General features: G+C 32.5%; 1 protein-coding gene across 2 annotated transcripts in view; it reads right to left on the bottom strand.

Moving 5' to 3' along the window:
- Window positions 1-20389, bottom strand: part of LOC143248459 (F-box only protein 30-like) — a 56534-nt gene that overhangs the window by 22599 nt on the left and 13546 nt on the right. For both annotated transcript variants that reach the window (XM_076496836.1, XM_076496837.1), the window contains exons 4-7: window positions 10732-11037; window positions 6096-6518; window positions 4238-4494; window positions 3841-3985 (exon numbers count right to left, since the gene is read on the bottom strand). In XM_076496836.1, the coding sequence (XP_076352951.1) occupies window positions 3841-3985; window positions 4238-4494; window positions 6096-6518; window positions 10732-11037 (1131 nt within the window). The remainder of the gene's footprint in view (window positions 1-3840; window positions 3986-4237; window positions 4495-6095; window positions 6519-10731; window positions 11038-20389) is intronic.

The following is a 20389-nucleotide window of genomic DNA, read 5'->3' as shown; positions in this document are numbered from 1 at the left end:
TCAATATTCAGTGATTTTAGGGTAAAAATGTTATTTTCAAAATCTTTAAAATAATCAACAACCAATTCTTATCCTCACTAATAAATTCATACATTCAGAAGTTGACCTAAAATCAGTTAACTACTGCACTATACTTGCTTATCCTTAAATTCCATTAGGAATTTGTAAGAATATGAATAAAGCTTATGACAAATTATTACTAACTATTTTTATCTGAGTGACACAATTAGTAAAAACTAATATAAAATGCTGTAACAAAATACCACATAAGGTTTGGTAGCTTAAAATCCAACCTATATTATTAGATGGTTGATGAACGTTCCCTTATATCTAAAACATTTCTGACCAAACCTTCCTCACAAATTCTATTTCCAACTTATTAGCATGTTTGTTGAATAATACTGAAAAACTGTGGCAAAAGCAACTAATTTTGAATTTATTCCTCTGTATAGCACTCACTGCAATTGAGTGATGTCACCATAAAAGTGTTAACTTGTATCATTTTCATTCTGTGATATTTTTCACTGATTGTCATGTTTGCTGATAGTTTTGGTTGTACTGTAGCAAAAGGAATGTTGTTTACTACTGAGAAAAATTCACCATTTGAAGTAAAATTTTCCTCTTCAAAAAGAAATTGTACATGAAGCCAAGTTTTTGGCCTGAAGAGATTACAATTTCCTCTCTCATGAGGTAACTTATCTCCTCTTCCTAAGGAAACATTAGAATGGACAAAATTTATGGTCTTTCAGGTCAAACATTGGAAAAAAAAATTAAATTACCTCTTCTATATGAGGAAATTTTTACATGAGATGGAAAACATTTTAGGTCATTAAGATCAAACATTCCTTCATTAAAGATTTTAGCCGATGGGAAAATTCTTCTTTCTATCAGTCAATCAGCTTAAAAATGTTTAAAAATGTTAGCAGTAAATAAGCTATGAATGTTACTAAAAAGTTAAACTTAACTGATCAGAATTTATTAAACAGCAGCTGATAATATAATTTGCTTTAATTGTTTCATTTAATTTATTTTGTGTTTACTTTTTGCAATCATAATGGGAAACCCAAAGATAAAATTACTAAATTATCACATTTTGAATTAATTTGTGGTTTTACTAATACTGTGGAAGCTACAGGTCAGTGTATTAAACTAAACTTTTATCCAACCTTTATCTATTTCTGGATCTAAACACATAATATATAAATACATTTAACACGCTGTTTTTCTCACTAAACATTAGTAATATATCTCAATGTATATGCCAGTTTTTATGGTACTCACAATTTTATTATCTACGAGTTTGAAACTGATAAAAGTTTATTCAACTGACTTATACTGATGAGATGCACTTTAAAGTACGATGAATGAAAATTTACAATTCATAAGTAAACACAGCCACACGCTGCCAAGTTAATCTTCAAGAAAGGTGTAGCTAAGGTTACTGTACAGTGGACACCTTAACAACTTCTCATGAAAAACTTCTCACTAATATTTGATTATAGTTTACAGTTAGTTTCAAGAAGAGTTTACAGTTCAATAAAAGACAAAGTTTCATTTAACTCTCACAACACATGGTGGGTCTATACGACTGACCACATAATCTTTTCGTATTTGTTTAAAGTACATTTAGATTTAATACGTGTAACTTTTCATATAATACGTATATCTTCACAAAATTTGGCAGTGTAAGTATTTAACACAAACAAAAATTATATTTTTATGTGAAGTATTTGTAACAAAATAATAATTTGTCCATGAATATATTGAGTATTTGTTTTGAATAATCCATGTACAAAGTAATTTTCATTTTAAAATTAAAAATAATTTTCCTCATATCAAAAATCTGAAGCTTCCTTTGTCTAATCCCTAACACTTCCTACAAATATATTTTAAACTTTTTTTCAGTGAAACGTGAAAGACGTTATTTTATCTACTGAAACTCAAATTGGTAAATCTGATTGACCTCATAATCACCAAAAAAAATAGAAATAAATTTAAAATGCCTTTCTTTCCTTTCTGTGATGACTTCATATTGTAATTAAAACCACATTCGTTTATCATAATTACCTCTACGATTGTAACAGTATACATTTATTTATAATTACATTTTGTTTTATTGCTACAAGCAGCTCACATGTACACCTCTTTAAATATTTTTATTTTATCATTATTATCATTCATTATTTAATATAATTTTAACTAATCTAAAAATAACCTTATATTTACATTTAGTGGCTTTTATAATTATACATAAACAAGGAAAACAAGAGATACTTAGAAAATCTTCTCTTCTCTTGCTTTCGATTGTCAAAGAAAATGAACCATAATTTTTATACTACTCATAGTACTACATTTAATAATTTTTGTTTAATTAAATTATGCTTTAAACAAAATAAACTAATGATATGCAAAACACAGACAAATTCTTTTGCCCATGAAAAATTTTGTGGCTTACAAACTCTGACAGCAGTTGTTACAAATTCATCTAAGATAGCCATCGTGGGATGGGAACATCGTCTGTGACAATGTTACGACACGTCACTTGACAGATGAAAACCTTGAGTTTCTATTAGTTATATGTAATATATATTTAAACATAAACTATTAACGAATTATGAAAGAGAGGATAAGACAAGTACAGTCTGAGTTTCCATTCACGAGCTCTGCAACCAAACAAAATTGAAGATTATAATAACTCACAAGCTCTGCAACCAAACAAAATTGAAGATTATAATAACTGTGGTTTATCTGACCAATGATGATATTATGGAGATTAACAGATGTTTAGTTTCATACTTTTTTGAGGGTTGGTGTATAAATTAGGGATGATGACATGCTAAGAGAAAATGGGTCACATTAGGGGAAGTTCATGATTTTTTTTCAAACATTGCCTTGTGAAATTAAAACCTGTACATTATTAAAATATGGATTATAAGCTAATATTTCATGTTATTCTAATTAGTATAACATAAACATAAAGTTGTTTAATAAATGTTTGAATGTAATACACTAAAACTTTATGTCATACCAAGTAAGAAATACCCAGGTGGATAGGGTTAATACAAGTCACAACTGGATTCTTTTTACCAACATATACATTTATTCTCAAGGTATCAATATTAAATTTTACAATACATAACATTTAACACTTGTTGTCTTTTAGACAAACTAAATACCCAAGTAGTGGACACCTCGTATTCAATTTTTTTTGTTTTTAAATATATTGTCTAAAGAAATTACTTTGGGTAAATAAGCCTTTCATCATTAACCTTACATATGCAGGTGTGGGTCAAAGTGCATAAGACATGACCTTTTATAGAGTACCATTGACATTACATTATGTATTTCATGTCAGAGTTATCAGTTATTCATATTATTCAACAACATGATTTAACAACACTTCATGCTGATAAAGATTAAATACCACATATAATATTCAAGGACATCAAACAGAGACTGTGAATAAGAATTTCAGAATTTCTAGAGATAATGTACATACAATATACAAACTATAAGATGGGTAAAGGTGTTTTTATTCTGCAAATAAACATAATATTGTTAGAGCCCGCGTCAGACTGATGATGATATTTGTCTTTAGTACAAACTACTTGGTAACTTTCCATACAAAAGGGTGTGGACTTTACTAACAGCTCATGACATTTCATACAGAAACACAAGTAAATTTGGAATTATAGCCAATCCAATACTGGATTGGTCCATCTACATTCAATTAAAATACAATTATAAAATAACAAGTAACTAGTATCAGTTAGTTTTCATTCTTTTGAAAACTGAATCATATACAAATAACTAAAATATCCAATAAACTATGAAATTTACTTCAAAAGGTAACTGGGTGATGTGGAGCAGTCCATTCTGGCTTCCAACACATGTTCTATTTTGTGGACTAGAATCAACAGCTTCTGGAATCACTTCCATGCTAGTTCTTCTCTGAAAAGACAACTTTTCTGTTCTTCCTGGCGATCTACAACACGTACAAGGAAATTATTATGTTTTAAATGTTGTTAGCACAAAGTGGTTCAGTACTTGAGCCATTTAGAATTAAATAATAGTGGAACAGCAGACTTGTAGAGCTAGAAACTAGGCCTAGAAACCCATGGTGGGCAGAGCACAGATAAATCATTGTAAAGCTGGAGCTTAATTTTAAGCCAACAAACAAAAATTTGCTAGCTAGTATCACAGTATTAAAAATAAATAAATAAACATCTAATCTGACCTTCTTGTGTGTTTCCAATCTGTTTGATTAGTAACATCATGTATATCATTCCACAAAGGTGGTTGAACCCCAAAACTTTCCAAAATGTCACTATGAAGAACAATAGATCCTTTAGGAGAAGGGAAGAATCTTCGACAAGAAAACATACAACCATACTGAGCTAAAGGGCATCTCTGTTCTAACCATCCATTCAGACCACCATGAATGTCACCATGTACATTTCGGTAGTGCCAAGCATATTCATCACGCCGAAATTCCTAAAGAAAGAAAATATTGAGACAATGTGCCATTTATAAGGTACCTAACTATAAAATATTATGTATTTAATGAAAGTTGGAAGAACGGCACAGTTAAGTTACAAAAATGAAATAGAGTTTTTAAAAATAATTTATTAATCTTTTTCATATCAACATAGCAGTTACAGTAATAAATTTACTGTACTATACAGTAGTACGGGTCATAATACAGCATATAGACAGTTTTTTTTATGAAGTGATAGTTTAAAAATTTGTACAAAAAAGGAATAACTAAACAAAATTGAATATATCATACTTACAGCATTAATAATTCACACTTTCAGCTACAAGTGATAATGTTTTGTAATAAACATTTCTCTTATAAATGTAACATATTTACCTTTATTTTTTTTACAAATAAAACATGCTGGGTGAATAGCCTTTTTTGACAATTAAAATATACTGGGTTAGTAGTCCTTTTTGACAATGAAAACATGCTGGGTTAGTAGCCTTTTTTGACAATTAAAACATGCTGAGTTAGTAGCCTTTTTTAACAATTAAAACATACTGGGTGAGTCGCCTTTATTAACAATTAAAACATACTGGGTGAGTCGCCTTTATTAACAATTAAAACATACTGGGTGAATAGCCTTTATTAACAATTAAAACATGCTGAGTTAGTAGCCTTTTTAACAATTAAAACATACTGGGTTAGTAGCGTTTTTTGACAATTAAAACATACTGGGTGAGTAGCCTTTTTTAACAATTAAAACATGCTGGGTTAGTAGCCTTTTTTGACAATTAAAACATACTGGGTTAGTAGCCTTTTTTGACAATTAAAACATACTGGGTGAGTAGCCTTTTGTGACAATTAAAACATGCTGTGTTAGTAGCCTTTTGTGACAATTAAAACATACTGGGTTAGTAGCCTTTTTTGACAATTAAAACATACTGGGTTAGTAGCCTTTATTAACAATTAAAACATGCTGGGTTAGTAGCCTTTTTAACAATTAAAACATACTGGGTTAGTAGCCTTTTTAACAATTAAAACATACTGGGTTAGTAGCCTTTTTGACAATTAAAACATACTGGGTTAGTAGCCTTTTTTAACAATTAAAACATACTTATTTCAAGCTTATAAGCCTAAAACACAAATATACAAAACTTTTCTTAAATCGGGAGAGATATTTTCTCTGAAACTGTTCTAAAATTCTGCTAAATTACAATATTTCAATTAATAAAGTCACATACTAATTCCAATTAATTAGGCTTTAACATTGCAAAGATTATAGAATATTATTTCTCTTTTTTCTGGATTTATAGTTGCAGGTAAAAACCATGTTTTTATTTATCTGTCTTACAACTGTGTGATATATATATATATATGGCTTGATCAAATTCTTTGTAACATATATATTTTCAATATTCAAGAAAAAAGATATTTTAAAAACAACAAACTTATCTGATTACCATCACTTCAGAGAATGAAAGAACTATTAAACCAAAAACAAAAGTGAGAAATCATAATGAGTTATTTTATTAAATCTGGTGGTATTTTTTAATAAGTCTTTGATTGAGAGATAATTACTGACAAAGAGATTCAGTTTAATGTGATATCTTACCTGTGCACAAAGAAACGTGTACATTGCTTTTGGTTTAGCTTGATATCTTGTCAAAGACTCCAAATTTAAATCTAAACTCAAGTTACTGATGGTAGGAAGAGAAGTTGAAGTAACTGTAGAGAACTGTGACAAGGATGGAAGAATCACCAGAGAAGGTTTTACGTTCTTTCTGGCATAGTCCGTCAGAGGAGCTGAGGATATTTCACTCACAATGGTATCATTTACAAACAGAGATCCATAGTTGTTTTCACCAACTGGCATGTTTAGGATTTCTCCATTTTGTTCAATACTTTCGCTACTTCCACTACTAGCTTCACTCCACCTATCAGTCTCAACATCTTCCTTCTCAGTTATTTCCTGCAAAGAACTACGTTTGTCCAAGCAACCATCAGGGTTATTTCCAACGTGGACGTGGAATCTGCACTATATAATAAAAAGTTATAGAATATAAATTCTGTGACTTTTTCAAAAGACGCATAATTCCCCAATAATATATTTTCTGCTGAGAAGATTAAGTTTCAGCAAGATTCATTTTTCTCTTTTGAACTGGAAATATTAACTTTAAAATCAATTGACTCAAGAATAATTTTGATTTTATTAATAGTAACTGTATTCTAAGTTGTGGACAATACAGAAAAGACAAATTAAATAGTTATTTTCTAGTCACACAATAAACATTAGACTTGAGCAGGGTATGGCTAACTTCTCTCAAACATAAAATTCGTTAAAATTTCAGGCAAAAATTTCTGTGTAATGAAATCAAAACTTTTCAATGTAAAAAATTAAATGTACTGTTTCATACATTATTAATAATGTGAAACATAAAGCCAATAAAAAAAAGACAATAATTTGTGAATGTAGGTTACTCTAGCACTAGTAATTAACTAAAGATTAGATTAACAAAGTAATGTGCTTTGAAAAGATTCTCAGTAAAACTTATCATGCAGGAAAAACAAATGGTTCAGTAAACCTGGTCAACCACAAGTTGTTTTATATTTTTTGTGACAAATAAGGGAAATCTGGCAAGTCTAACCTAAACTTAACTGTTCCACAGTTAACCTTTCTGGCAAGTCTAACCTAAATTTAACTGTTCCACAGATAACCTTTCTGGCAAATCTAACCTAAATTTAACCTTTCTGGCAAGTCTAACCTAAATTTAACCATTCCACAGTTAACCTTTCTGGCAAGTCTAAACTAAATTTAACTGTTCCACAGCTAACTTTTCTGGCAAGTCTAAACTAAATTTAACCGTTCCACAGTTAACTTTTCTGGCAAGTCTAACCTAAATTTAACCGTTCCACAGTTAACTTTTCTGGCAAGTCTAACCTAAATTTAACCGTTCCACAGTTAACCTTTCTGGCAAGTCTAACCTAAATTTAACCGTTCCACAGTTAACCTTTCTGGCAAGTTTAACCTAACTTTAACCGTTCCACAGTTAACCTTTCTGGCAAGTCTAACCTAAATTTAACCGTTCCACAGTTAACCTTTCTGGCAAGTCTAACCTAAATTTAACTGTTCAACAGTTAACCTTTCTGGCAAGTCTAACCTAAATTTAACCATTCCACAGATAACCTTTCTGGCAAGTCTAACCTAAATTTAACCATTCCACAGATAACCTTTCTGGCAAGTCTAACCTAAATTTAACTGTTCAACAGTTAACCTTTCTGGCAAGTCTAACCTAAATTTAACCATTCCACAGATAACCTTTCTGGCAAGTCTAACCTAAATTTAACCATTCCACAGATAACCTTTCTGGCAAGTCTAACCTAAATTTAACCGTTCCACAGTTAACCTTTCTGGCAAGTCTAACCTAAATTTAACCGTTCCACAGATAACCTTTCTGGCAAGTCTAACCTAAATTTAACCATTCCACAGTTAACCTTTCTGGCAAGTCTAACCTAAATTTAACCATTCCACAGTTAACCTTTCTGGCAAGTCTAACCTAAATTTAACCATTCCACAGTTAACCTTTCTTATTTTTTTTAATATCAGTAAAACATTCTTTCTTTTGCTACTTTGTACATTTATGTTTAACATGTTAATACATAGACTTCAACAAATAATTAGATGTTTCTTAGAGTATAAAGATTTTAACTGTTTGGACAGTGAAAAATAATAATAAAAGAAGAAAAGCGTAAAAAGATGCCCTCACATGTATGACTTGATATAATAAATACAAATGTTTTAAATCTCAAATTCAGTTCAACATCTCAGAAATGTGTTTAGATTAGACTCAGATATTTATTTAAATTTCTCATACATTTTAGTGTTTTTATTTTCCAAAACAATAAGTCTTCTCTCTGATCAACAAAATTCAGAAAACTGCAAACACTTGGGTTACATGGCACGAGAACATATAATACTAAAAATAATATTAGCTGAATTTTCGTAAACTGAGTATATTGTGCAATCTCACAAAGTTATTTTGAAGCATAAAAAAGTTCTATAACTCAAAACATTACACTATTTGTACTACTTAGAAAATCAAATATATTTCAAAACCTTCAATAAAAGATTAATAAAAATCAAATGTCCCCAGTAAATATTTGAATTATTTCTCACATATCCATCACACGACACATAATGTTCTAGTCATAAAAAATGTGCAACAAACTTTTGAAACATTATGCATGATGTATCCCCACAAATTTTTCTCAAAACAAAATTATTACTTCAATGTTGAGATTTGAAATTTTCTTTTGATTTAATTCAATTAACATTTTTTTGAATAATCATTAAAAGAAAATCAAAACCTTTGTCACAGTTGTCAACTTCTAGTCTCCTTTTGGAATTATTATTGTTATGATTGTGAAAAGAAATTTTCTGCCTTTACAGGGGCAACTTGTCAAAAGATGATACAAAGATGAAAATGCATAGTTACAACAATTTTCAATCATACATAACAGGTTTTGTTAATAAAAAAGCTCCCTCTCAGTGTTAAAAGAGGACTATACCCCATTGATACTCCCCTGCTTTCTGAACTTATGGATCATGCTCAAAAACTTTAAACAGATTTGTTGAATCAATACTGTAGGAATAATTGTCTGTTACACAAAAAGATACATTAATAATGCATATTTATTCACAGAGTTTACAGCACTGTCAATTTAGCCCTCTCACTATGGGTCTTCCTATGGTTAGGAGTCAAAGGTCATGTCATCACATTTTTTGACTTGCATTCAAAATGTTATTGAACTACTATTTTATGAATTTATCTCAATACGTTTGACATCAAAGTAGATCGTAATTCAAATCTTAGTATTACACATTAATTAATTTCTTTACCTAGAAGTAAATATTGAAAACAGTAAACATCGATTTTTGTGTGTAACATGGTATGTTGAATGTAGTTTTGATTCAAATTAGATATTTGTATTGTCCAAATACAAAGTCTACATTTTCTTAGAAATAAAAAAACTCAGACTGCTGATATTTACAAGATATAAAATAACAATCTCCTATCTTATCTGTTTGTCGAGATATCACTATATTTAGTGAATTAAATAAAGTGGCTCCACCTACTTCTTCCATTTTTGGATATACTTCTTCACGTACGTCCACCTTGCTCTCTTATAGTTTTATAACCAACAGAATTTCACACACATGATTTTCTCAGGCTTTTGGAATTAGAAAGTTCTAAATATTATTTGTTTTGTGTCTTAAGAAGGAAGGGGTAGTTGGAAATGTTATTCCAAATATTATTTTAGACCCAAATACAGCTTTGTTACTAAGCCTGATAAATTATAGTGGAAACCTGTGGCATTAATATAGTAGTTTATGAACTTCTGTCATTTCAAAATGGAAATATCTGAAATCTTCAACATGTGAAATTTAACAAGGCTTAACCAACTGTAGTAAATAGCAAATGAGTACAAATTTCTTAAGTAGAAGAAATAATCGTTTTCCAGACATCTTTAAACACTCTTCTATATTAAAAAAAATAACTGAAATTATAAGAACTTAATTATAAATAGTAATAACATATAGATACACAAGTAACACATTGCAACCAAAATGTGGATATTTTACAAAATATACTGGAAAAAAGCCAGTTGTATACAACTGGATATGGAATGAGTGTGTGTGCCACATCACTAACTTCTGTAATGTTAGTCAAACAGAGCTGAAGGGATAATAAAATAAAAATAATAAATACAATAAACATACAGTTTTATGAGATTTAAGTTATTCAGACTAAATATTAGTGGTTTAGTGTTATAATCTGTTGTCATTCTTGAACAAAAAAAAGCATAATCTATTTCCCAATTTTTTTATGGTAGTTACAAGGTCACTAAAATCAAACAAACCCATATAGAGATAGACAGTCAAAATAGCAGAAAATATTGCTATTTTTTGTTCTGAAAAATATGTTTGATAATTATCTGGGGGTTATAAAAATTTATATGTGAAATGAAACAACTTTCTGATGCATAAACAAATCTGTCATCTCATAATCAATACTACTTACCATGTTGGATAGTCAGGAAAAACATTGTTGAAAAAGTCTTAAAATAGTTACAAAATCAGATATCTTCTGTGCAAAAGCCTTGTAATGTTTACTGATAAACTGAAAATTTTCATACAGTTACAACAGTGTACTAAATGTTATAGAATAAAAACTAAGAAAAACACTCACTGCATTTTCCTTGTTCTCAACAGAATTACCATTCAAAATTTCAATGCTGGATGAAAAACAATCACTGTCCTTCTGAATCTCATACATGCTCTGATGAGACTGGTGATTAGTAATGACATTTAATGCTGCTGAGAGCATCTCTGTCGTCTCCCGAGTGGCACGATATAACTCACTACAAACACTTCGTTGTAGACCAGGAGGAGCTTTTCTCATTTCCCACGGAGCATCACATTCTTCATCTGACACTCCCAGAGAGGTCTGAGTACTGTCTTGTGCACTCTCAGGTTCGTGTGTTCCTCTGTATGGCTGAAACAGAGTACAACCTCATCAGTCATTCTCATAAAAGTACTAGGTATATACGAGTGTTACATATGCAATGTTATCATTCAAAATAAAACCATTACCATTCAAATATCCAGATGCAATTATTGAACTCCAACCAAATTAATAATATATAACATATTCAATAAATTTTGTATATCCATTCAACTTATATCTCCAATATTTTTATATTACAATAATATTTATACATATTTTGGATTTTCTTTTCACTATCAAAAATCTTCAGATTTTATCTCCATTAATCCCATTGTGACAGGTTAGGGATCAAAGGTCATGTCATCCTATTTGTTGACTTGCATTCAAAATGTTATTGAACTACTATTTTATGAACTTATGTCAGTAAGCATAGTGCAAAACTGTAGACTATAATTCAAATTTTAGTATCATACATCATTTATTAATTTTACCTTTGTGACTCACAAAATTTTATATTTAGGTATGCTCTTTTAAATATCAAATTTTGTGAGTCACATGGTATGTTGAATGTAGAACTAGTTCAAATTAGATGATTTTGATGTCAAGTCTATAATTTCATATGAATTAGGAACAAATTACCAATACTGACAAGCTAGAATATAAAATAAGAACATCATATCTTTTACTTTTGCCGATATATGGCTACGTACTGAATCAAACACAGTGGTTCCACACAGTGGTTCCATTGATTTCTTTTCGCGTTTGGAAGCAGTCCCTCATTTATACTTACTTCATCATATGACACGAAAAATAAAGCAACAGCTCAGAATCTCCCTTCTCTCAGCCATTTCAATCTGTTAAAAGGCTAACTTGTTCTTTCAAACCAAAATTTCAAGGTATGCTATGTCCTTAGTCTCCTCAAAATTTCAAGTTTTTTTAGACCTAAATTCATCTTAGTTACTAAGCATGATAAATTAGTGGAATTCTGTGGTACTGATATAGTAATTTATGATTTTGGAATTGCTCAAATGTATATATAAATTCTAAAAACATATTTTGTTTTATATCCTCCATATGCAAAATTTTAAAATGCTTAGCAATTGAGTTCAAAGGTCATAGCTAGAAGAGATAATTTTTGCTTTTTTATTTATTGTTCTATATTTTAAGAAAAATAAGTTTTGTAATAATATGCGTGTAATGTATAATCACCGAAATGTGACGACATACTACAAAATACTATTCAACTAAAACACAGTCACGTTAGGGTCACTTTATAAAGACCAAAGGTCAGTTTTATATTATTGGGCATGATAGTATGAGTACATGTACATCAAATCAATGTAAATTATGTTATGTTAACCAGGTACAACTGAAAGGACAATATGATAAACATAATAAATATATATATATAAATAATTAAATGTATAACATTTTAAAGACTTAAGTTATTTAGGCTAAGCATTTGTATTTTTGTGTTATAATCTGTAGTCATTCTAGAATGAAAAAACACAATTTACATTTATTTCCTGATTTATTTTATGGTGGTAACACGGTTGGTCAAATTGACAGACCTCACATCGTTAGGGGAAAAAAAATAAACAAAATATATTCTTACTGAAAGCAAACATTTGAAATGCATTTACATGATTTAAGAGATTATCTAAATAATATTTGAGAATTTTGAGAAGAAGAATAGTTTTTAATCCTAACAAGAAAATCACTTTGCACTCAGTCTTGTGACAAAATATATTTAATATTTTCACAAAAAAATTTTATTATAAACACTTAATTATAATATATGATTTTTTGTGTACAAAAAACATGCTATCTTTACTAAAAGTATACCAAATTTTGTGAAGATACACATACTATATCAAAAGGTATAGCACATATACTTAGCATGTGGAAATATGTATATGAACTTGTGTATATTACACTAAGCTTATTGGGTTAACTAACTTAAGTAATCCTTCTTCCTTCAATTATCTTTGAACTTTTGTAATTATCTGTTTAGTCATATAAACATTTTTATTGTTTACAATAATACTTCCTAATTTGTTGTGAACATTACACCATTAACATGAAATTTTTCACCTCAATATGTACTTTATAGTTAGATGCTATATCATTAAACAATAATACATTAATATAATTCACCAAAAGTTAACATTTTCCAAAACTTAAAATATATTTACAATAATACTATCCCCACTGAAACCTATATGTATCACTCAACCTCCTGGGTTTTATTTGTCCATCTGAGAATGGGTGTAATTTTTTTTCCCTTGCTCCAGTCTTTTATAAACTCACTCAATTATCCATCTTGTGATACCTCCACCTATGTCAATGTTCCCTTTACCCTGGTACTGTATACAGACAAGTCATTCAGAAAATTTTATCCCTTTTTAAAGACTAATACTAACACCACCTCTCTGTAGGTAGGAAGAGTGGGAGAGTGTCAGTATTATTGGAAATTCGTTTTTCAATTTAGGAAAATGTTAACTTCTAAAACATTCTTACCTCTGGCGTCACTTATAGCTAGAATCCCACACTTAAAAGGTAGAAAGGCCAGTGAAAGCATTTTCCATACAGAAAGCATCTGCACAGATCATGGATTTACCAAAATAAGGAAGGTACACAAATGGGGGAACTGCACTACATCCAGAACCTAGTTCCAGTATCAAGTGTTGAACATGAATTATCACGATTGTAGGTCAGCCCCATACAAATTCCCAAGGTTCCACAATGAGGGATTGAAATTAAAAGACCTTGGTCTTTCTATACCCCACTGGTGGATAGAATAACTGGACCAAAATGTTGTATATAAATATACTTTTAATTAGACCCCAACCTGCAGCCATGAAGTGAAGCATTCCAAACTATCGAAATCATGAAGATAAAGTAAGCAACACCAAAGTGAACAAACTTTCTCCTCCAACTGAAGAAGTTCAAATGGTTGTTGCTCTGAGCAACATTTAGAAAAACATCCACAAACCCAAGCAGAAGGACTCCCAATTTCACCCACTTCTCCAAGAGAGAAGAAAATGAACTAAACACTACGGAAGAAAAGCCTCTGTCCACCACCCTAGTGACTGGAACTTGTTGTGGTGAGGACTCCATAGCTTCACTACTAGAATCTTGGATCAACTGAACACTCTGGAGGAAAAGCCTCTGTCCACCACCCTAGTGACTGGAACCTGTTGTGGTGAGGACTCCATAGCTTCACTACTAGAATCTTGGGAGGGTAATGTTCATTGAGGCATCTTGAGGAACAGTACAATAAATGAACAAAGTTCCCTAAACTTCTAAAAGCAAACCAACCTCAATTTAATCACTCCAATGGTCAGCAGGGTCAAGCAGCATCCTCTTTAACTTTATTCATGATAATCCAGCATAATAGGGTAACATCACCTGGTGAGCTTCTATGTGGTCTTATAGAAAAACTCATTTCTACAGAGTCTGTTGCAATCATTAGTAAGTATACTTACATTGGTTGCTAGTGCAGAACTATACTGATAAAAGCAGAACTGCAGAGAAAACACTCACCACAGTGTGTGAGCCACAGAAAAAGGAAGAGACCCTGGAAAATAAAAGACAAGAAGAGGAGAAGAAAAATTACTCACCCCTCCTTATAATCTAGCATATGTGGTCAAAACATCTCAAGAAGAACAAACTGCCAGATTATGTAAATAATGTGAGAGAAAAGTACTGGGAGAAGACTATATACAAGCCTGCACAAGATCCTACAGGAGGCAATTTAATTGGAAGCTAAAGATATAGAAATGTGACGAATCTGATGAGATGTGACTTGCAGAAGTCTCTTGACCTGTAAAGAAAGTCCTGAATAGACAATATGGATCAATATGTTAAGACACCTTGTTAAAGTAATTGGGGATAAGTCTCCAGAAACTGAAAGATCTCAGTAAATGAAGGGTTAATTTCCAGCACCTTCAAAAGAGATAGATTGAGCCACACAACACCTCACAGCTCTTACACGACATAACAAATTATCTAAGTCTGATCAGTCACAGAGGTGAGTAACAGCTGGCAAAGGAATTAGTGATATATTTATCTCCCTTCATGGCTGCCAGATTCTTGGAACAAAGGACTTATCAGGGTATAGTACAACCCAAATGGAATGATAAAGAGTTCTGTGCACTTTTAGTGCAAACAATTCTGACTTATGACCTCTACATACTAATAGCAACAAAAAATATACGTTACATTAAAAGTGATTCATGGTACATGAGGTTAAAGGCTCAAATGGATGTTGAAACAAAGCACGTAATACCACCTTAATCTCTCAGATAATTGAAAAGACCATTTAGAAAGAATAAGTCTAATCGCCTGTGGACACAACTGGGAAGTCAAAATCTTTCCCATATTTAGAATAACAATAAAACTGCCTTATATAAAGCAACAGTGAAAGAAGCTAGGATATTGTCAAAAATCAAGAAATGGTAGGTTTCCTCTTTATAAACACTGATGAGAAGTGTGGCATTTCTGTTGATAAATGGCTATTACAATTCTACAGATAGATTGAAATAAGTACAACTTTAGAAGTTAACCCTGATGCTAGATTGAGATAAGTACAACTTTAGAAGTTAACCCTAATGATAGATTGAGATAAGTACAACTTTAGAAGTTAACCCTGATGATAGATTGAGATAAGTACAACATTAGAAGTTAACCCTGATGATAGATTGAGATAAGTACAACTTTATAAGTTAACCCTGATGATAGATTGAGATAAGTACAACTTTATAAGTTAACCCTGATGATAGATTGAGATAAGTACAACTTCAGAAGTTAACCCTGATGATAGATTGAGATAAGTACAACTTCAAAAGTTAACCCTGATGATAGATTGAGATAAGTACAACTTCAAAAGTTAACCCTGATGATAGATTGAGATAAGTACAACTTCAGAGGTTAACCCTGGTGATAGATTGAGATAAGTACAACTTCAGAAGTTAACCCTGGTGATAGATTGAGATAAGTACAACTTCAGAAGTTAACCCTGATGATAGATTGAGATAAGTACAACTTTATAAGTTAACCCTGATGATAGATTGAGATAAGTACAACTTTAGAAGTTAACCCTGATGATAGATTGAGATAAGTACAACTTTAGAAGTTAACCCTGATGATAGATTGAGATAAGTACAACTTCAGAAGTTAACCCTGATGATAGATTGAGATAAGTACAACTTCAGAAGTTAACCCTGATGATAGATTGAGATAAGTACAACTTCAGAAGTTAACCCTGATGATAGATTGAGATAAGTACAACTTCAGAAGTTAACCCTGATGATAGATTGAGATAAGTACAACTTCAGAAGTTAACCCTGATGATAGATTGAGATAAGTACAACTTTAGAAGTTAACCCTGATGATAGATTGAGATAAGTACAACTTTAGAAGTTAACCCTGATGATAGATTGAAATAAGTACAACTTTATAAGTTAACCCTGATGATAGATTGAGATAAGTACAACTTTAGAAGTTAACCCTGATGATAGATTGAGATAAGTACAACTTCAGAAGTTAACCCTGATGATAGATTGAGATAAGTACAACTTCAGAAGTTAACCCTGATGATAGATTGAGATAAGTACAACTTCAGAAGTTAACCCTGATGATAGATTGAGATAAGTACAACTTCAGAAGTTAACCCTGATGATAGATTGAGATAAGTACAACTTTAGAAGTTAACCCTGATGGCATGTGAGGGACTGCATAACTTGTACACATGAAGTTTGAATTTAGGAATGTCTGGATGTAAGAAATCAGATCAAGGTTGCTTCAACAGAGATGGCCAAAGAGGAAGTTGCAGAGGCAGACACTCTTGAAGATACTATACAAGAGAAAACCATGGTTTGGCTGGTCAATCTGGAACTACCAACAGCACTCAGCAAGTAGTGGATCAAATAATAGCCAGAACTCTAGGTAACAAATGAACTGGAAGGAAGACATAGAGGAGCAAATCTGTCCAATCACGACTAAATGCACCTATTGCCAAACCCCAAGGATGAGATACCAGGGACCAAAATACCTGTAGTTGAAAGTTCCAATGGGTAAAAAATGCATAATCAATGGAGTCCAGAACAAAATGCAAATCTACTGATAAACTTCACATTGGAGCATCTATTCTGTCAGGAGAATTCAGCTGGACAGAGACAGGTTATCTTCTATTAAAATTATCAACCCTGGAACATAGCAAGCCAGGAGACTTATAAGATATGAGTAAGCCCACTTTAAAATACCTTCAAAGCCAGAAAACAAAGTCCCAAGAATCAGTGCCCCTTGATGAGAAATGTAAAAGAACACTGCCAATTTGTTGTAATGATGATTTCTCCCTTCACTCGATCTAGACCTTGAACCATTGCTCGTTGAACAGCAATAAGTTCTAAAATATTGATGTGGAAGGAAAATTCATCTCTCATCCATAGACCCTGGAATTCCTGACTACTGATATATGCACCATATTCCCAAAATGAGACATCTGTTAAAAGATGACTCTTTGGATGAGAGTGGTGGTTGTATAAAACTATCAATGGTAGTCTGTGAAGAGATGAATCTTGTGATGAGGAGACAATATAAAATCATTAATGGTAGTATTGTTTCTATCCAACCACCACTCAAGATCCAAGATGTTGATCCTGATTAAGGAGACTGGATGACACAGTGGATTGTAGTTCATGATCAAGTGGTCTCTCAAGACCATCGAAGGGATCGCATGTGATTTCGTTCCAAATGAATCAGAGATTTGAAGGATGTCCATGTTCCCAAAAGAGTGAGAACCATCCATGCAAAATGAGATGTGAGTAAGAGTCTGACTGCCTTTTCCATAGCCTGTAATCAGATGAAAGCCAGCTAAGCCCTTAAAAATATGTTGAAAAACAACATCCAGATGAATCTTATATTAAGTCAGCAAGAGAATAAATATATTTGCTCTGATAAAAGAAAGTGAGACTTTGTAGCTTCTAAAAAGAGGACTTGGGAGCGTTCTTCTGCCCACTGTTGAGATGGTACCAAAAGTAGCCAGTCATCCATATAATGGTGTGCGTACAGACCCAGATACAAAGGTGACAAGAAAAACCTCACAGAACTCTGAAGAAGATATATAGTGCAGATACTAGGATAAAGAGCAGAACTCTAAACTGCAAAACCTTACCTTTATGTGTGAAATATAGATTGTGGTAGGATGATTCTGCTATGAGAACATGGAAATACACATTGGCAACATTGAACTCAGTCATCCTCACACCTGGTGGATTGGATGGTTGTTTACTGGAGCAAAGCAACTAGGCTATCTGTGCCATACAACTGGTAAAAAATTAAAAGTAAAATTATCAAAATACGTAAATATGGTCAAAGGTAAGCCCCAGGGACCACGGGAAGCATGACTTCTTTGAGACAGAGCTCAGAATGCCCTATTGGCAGCATAAGTGCATGAAAACAGTTTTAGAGTGAGAAAAGATAAAACCATTTGCTGTGGTCCACTTCAGTAAATGATTGAGGGCAGTTTGTAACTGCTGCTTGATAAATCTCTTGCTCAACAACTAACACGAGATGTAGAAATTCTTGACATAGAGACTGCTTGCAATTGTAGGGGGGGGGGGGATTGTCCACTGATAACATTAATCTTTATAATGAAAAATGCAACACTCAAGACAGCCCTTACTGTTTGGAATATATCCAAGCTATTTTATGTTAATATTTGTTAATCCTTGTATCTTTTCCTTACAGATTGCTTCCAGGCACAGTCAGAGCATTTTTATTTGGCACCCAAGCTGTGAAAGTGGGTTTTCTCAGGGTACTCCCATTTCTCCCCACAGCAAAATTTCAGGTTCATTGGATCTATAGATCCAAGCCCTGAAAAGAGGCCCGTCTTTAAGTATCTAAACTTTTGTAAACTAGAATCATGTATGTCAACTGTGCTAGCTTTGCATCTCCCTGCTGTGACCACAACTACACCAACAGATATTTTCAAGAGTATGCAAGATGCAGCTTCTCATCTCACTCTTCACACACTTTCTGGCTCGCCAACCCTTTTTGCAGCTTTGACCAATCAATGCTCCTCAAAGAGATCATAAACCTGTCAATGATAAATAAGGTAATTTACTACCACCACTCGAGTTCAGTAAATAAGTTTCACTCCAGTTCAGTTAATAAGTTTCAAATTTTGTGCTAAATTAACTCCTCCCACATGTGGGGTAAAGAGAAACAAGAGTTTCTGACTGCCCCAGGTTATTTTACGCCCCCCTTCAGGGAATGAAATAATAATCTAACCAAAATACCTACCAAAAAATAACAAGACAGCCCTGAGAGACTCCAAGATCCTGTGGGAAAGTATACTGCCCACTGACTTTCCAAATCTTGTCTCATACAACTTTGGAACTGGTGGTAGAAGAGATGCCAGTTGAGAACTTAACCAAAGATCCTTTCTGGCTTTGACGTCTTACCTGCTGAACATGTGCACAGGCCCGGTGGAGAGTGATGCAGTTTGAAAGTGTGAGATATCTACAAAAGGTATCCCAGGTCCATTTTTGAGCCTTCTGTGCCATGTGGCAGGCAGGATTTCATCATGAACAAAGACACCGTAAGAAAACTTGTCAAGGTTTTAGAAAGAGACTGAGAAGCTACTTGGACTATAGAGTTAGTTAATGTTTCCATACAGTTGTCTATCAATGGCTCACAGACAATGACAGGATCAAGTTCTAAAAAAGGAGTTAAAGATGACCAGTTTGCCTGGTCCAGCTTCCATCAAGGCATGCAGGTTGAATGGCACTGACCACAGCCAATCTTTCTCAATATGAAAGGAAAATTATTAGTGCCCCATGGGTCAATGCCAACCTCCCCCCCCCAAGAGAAATTGAAGGAGAGCAGATAGAGAAATCAACAGCAGTAAAATACTGACTAAGTGTATGAAAACAGTACTGAAGAGAGAAAGGTTATGATTCCAGAGCATATGCTCTACAGAACAACCCCTCCTATCAATAACAGCATCATCCCTGAGGTGATTATGTCCATTAAAGTCCCCCAGGACTATAAAGGTAAATGGCAAGTGTTGAAAGAGGACATCATGGTCTGACTGATCATAGATCACTTCAAAAGACAGGTAAAGAGAATATACAGTGATGATACAACCCAAGGAAATACAGATGGGTACAGCCTCCAAGATAATACAGGCACATGCTGATCAACCAGCAGTGCCACCCCACAGTGAGGCCTGACTAGTATTTTTAAAGTAACTGTATCGGCAGGTTTCAGAAATGTTTTCTGTAAGGAAAGACATACAGGATGGTAAGAATAAATAACAACTTTGATGCTATCCAAATTGTACAGCCTCCAAGATAATACGGGCACATGTTGATCAACCAGCAGTGCCACCCCT

This window comes from Tachypleus tridentatus, chromosome 4, assembly GCF_004210375.1.
Source record: "Tachypleus tridentatus isolate NWPU-2018 chromosome 4, ASM421037v1, whole genome shotgun sequence".
NCBI classification, from domain to species: Eukaryota; Metazoa; Arthropoda; class Merostomata; order Xiphosura; family Limulidae; genus Tachypleus; species Tachypleus tridentatus.
The sequence above is the reverse complement of the archived record's forward strand: the minus strand, read 5'-3'. Positions and strand labels throughout refer to the sequence as shown.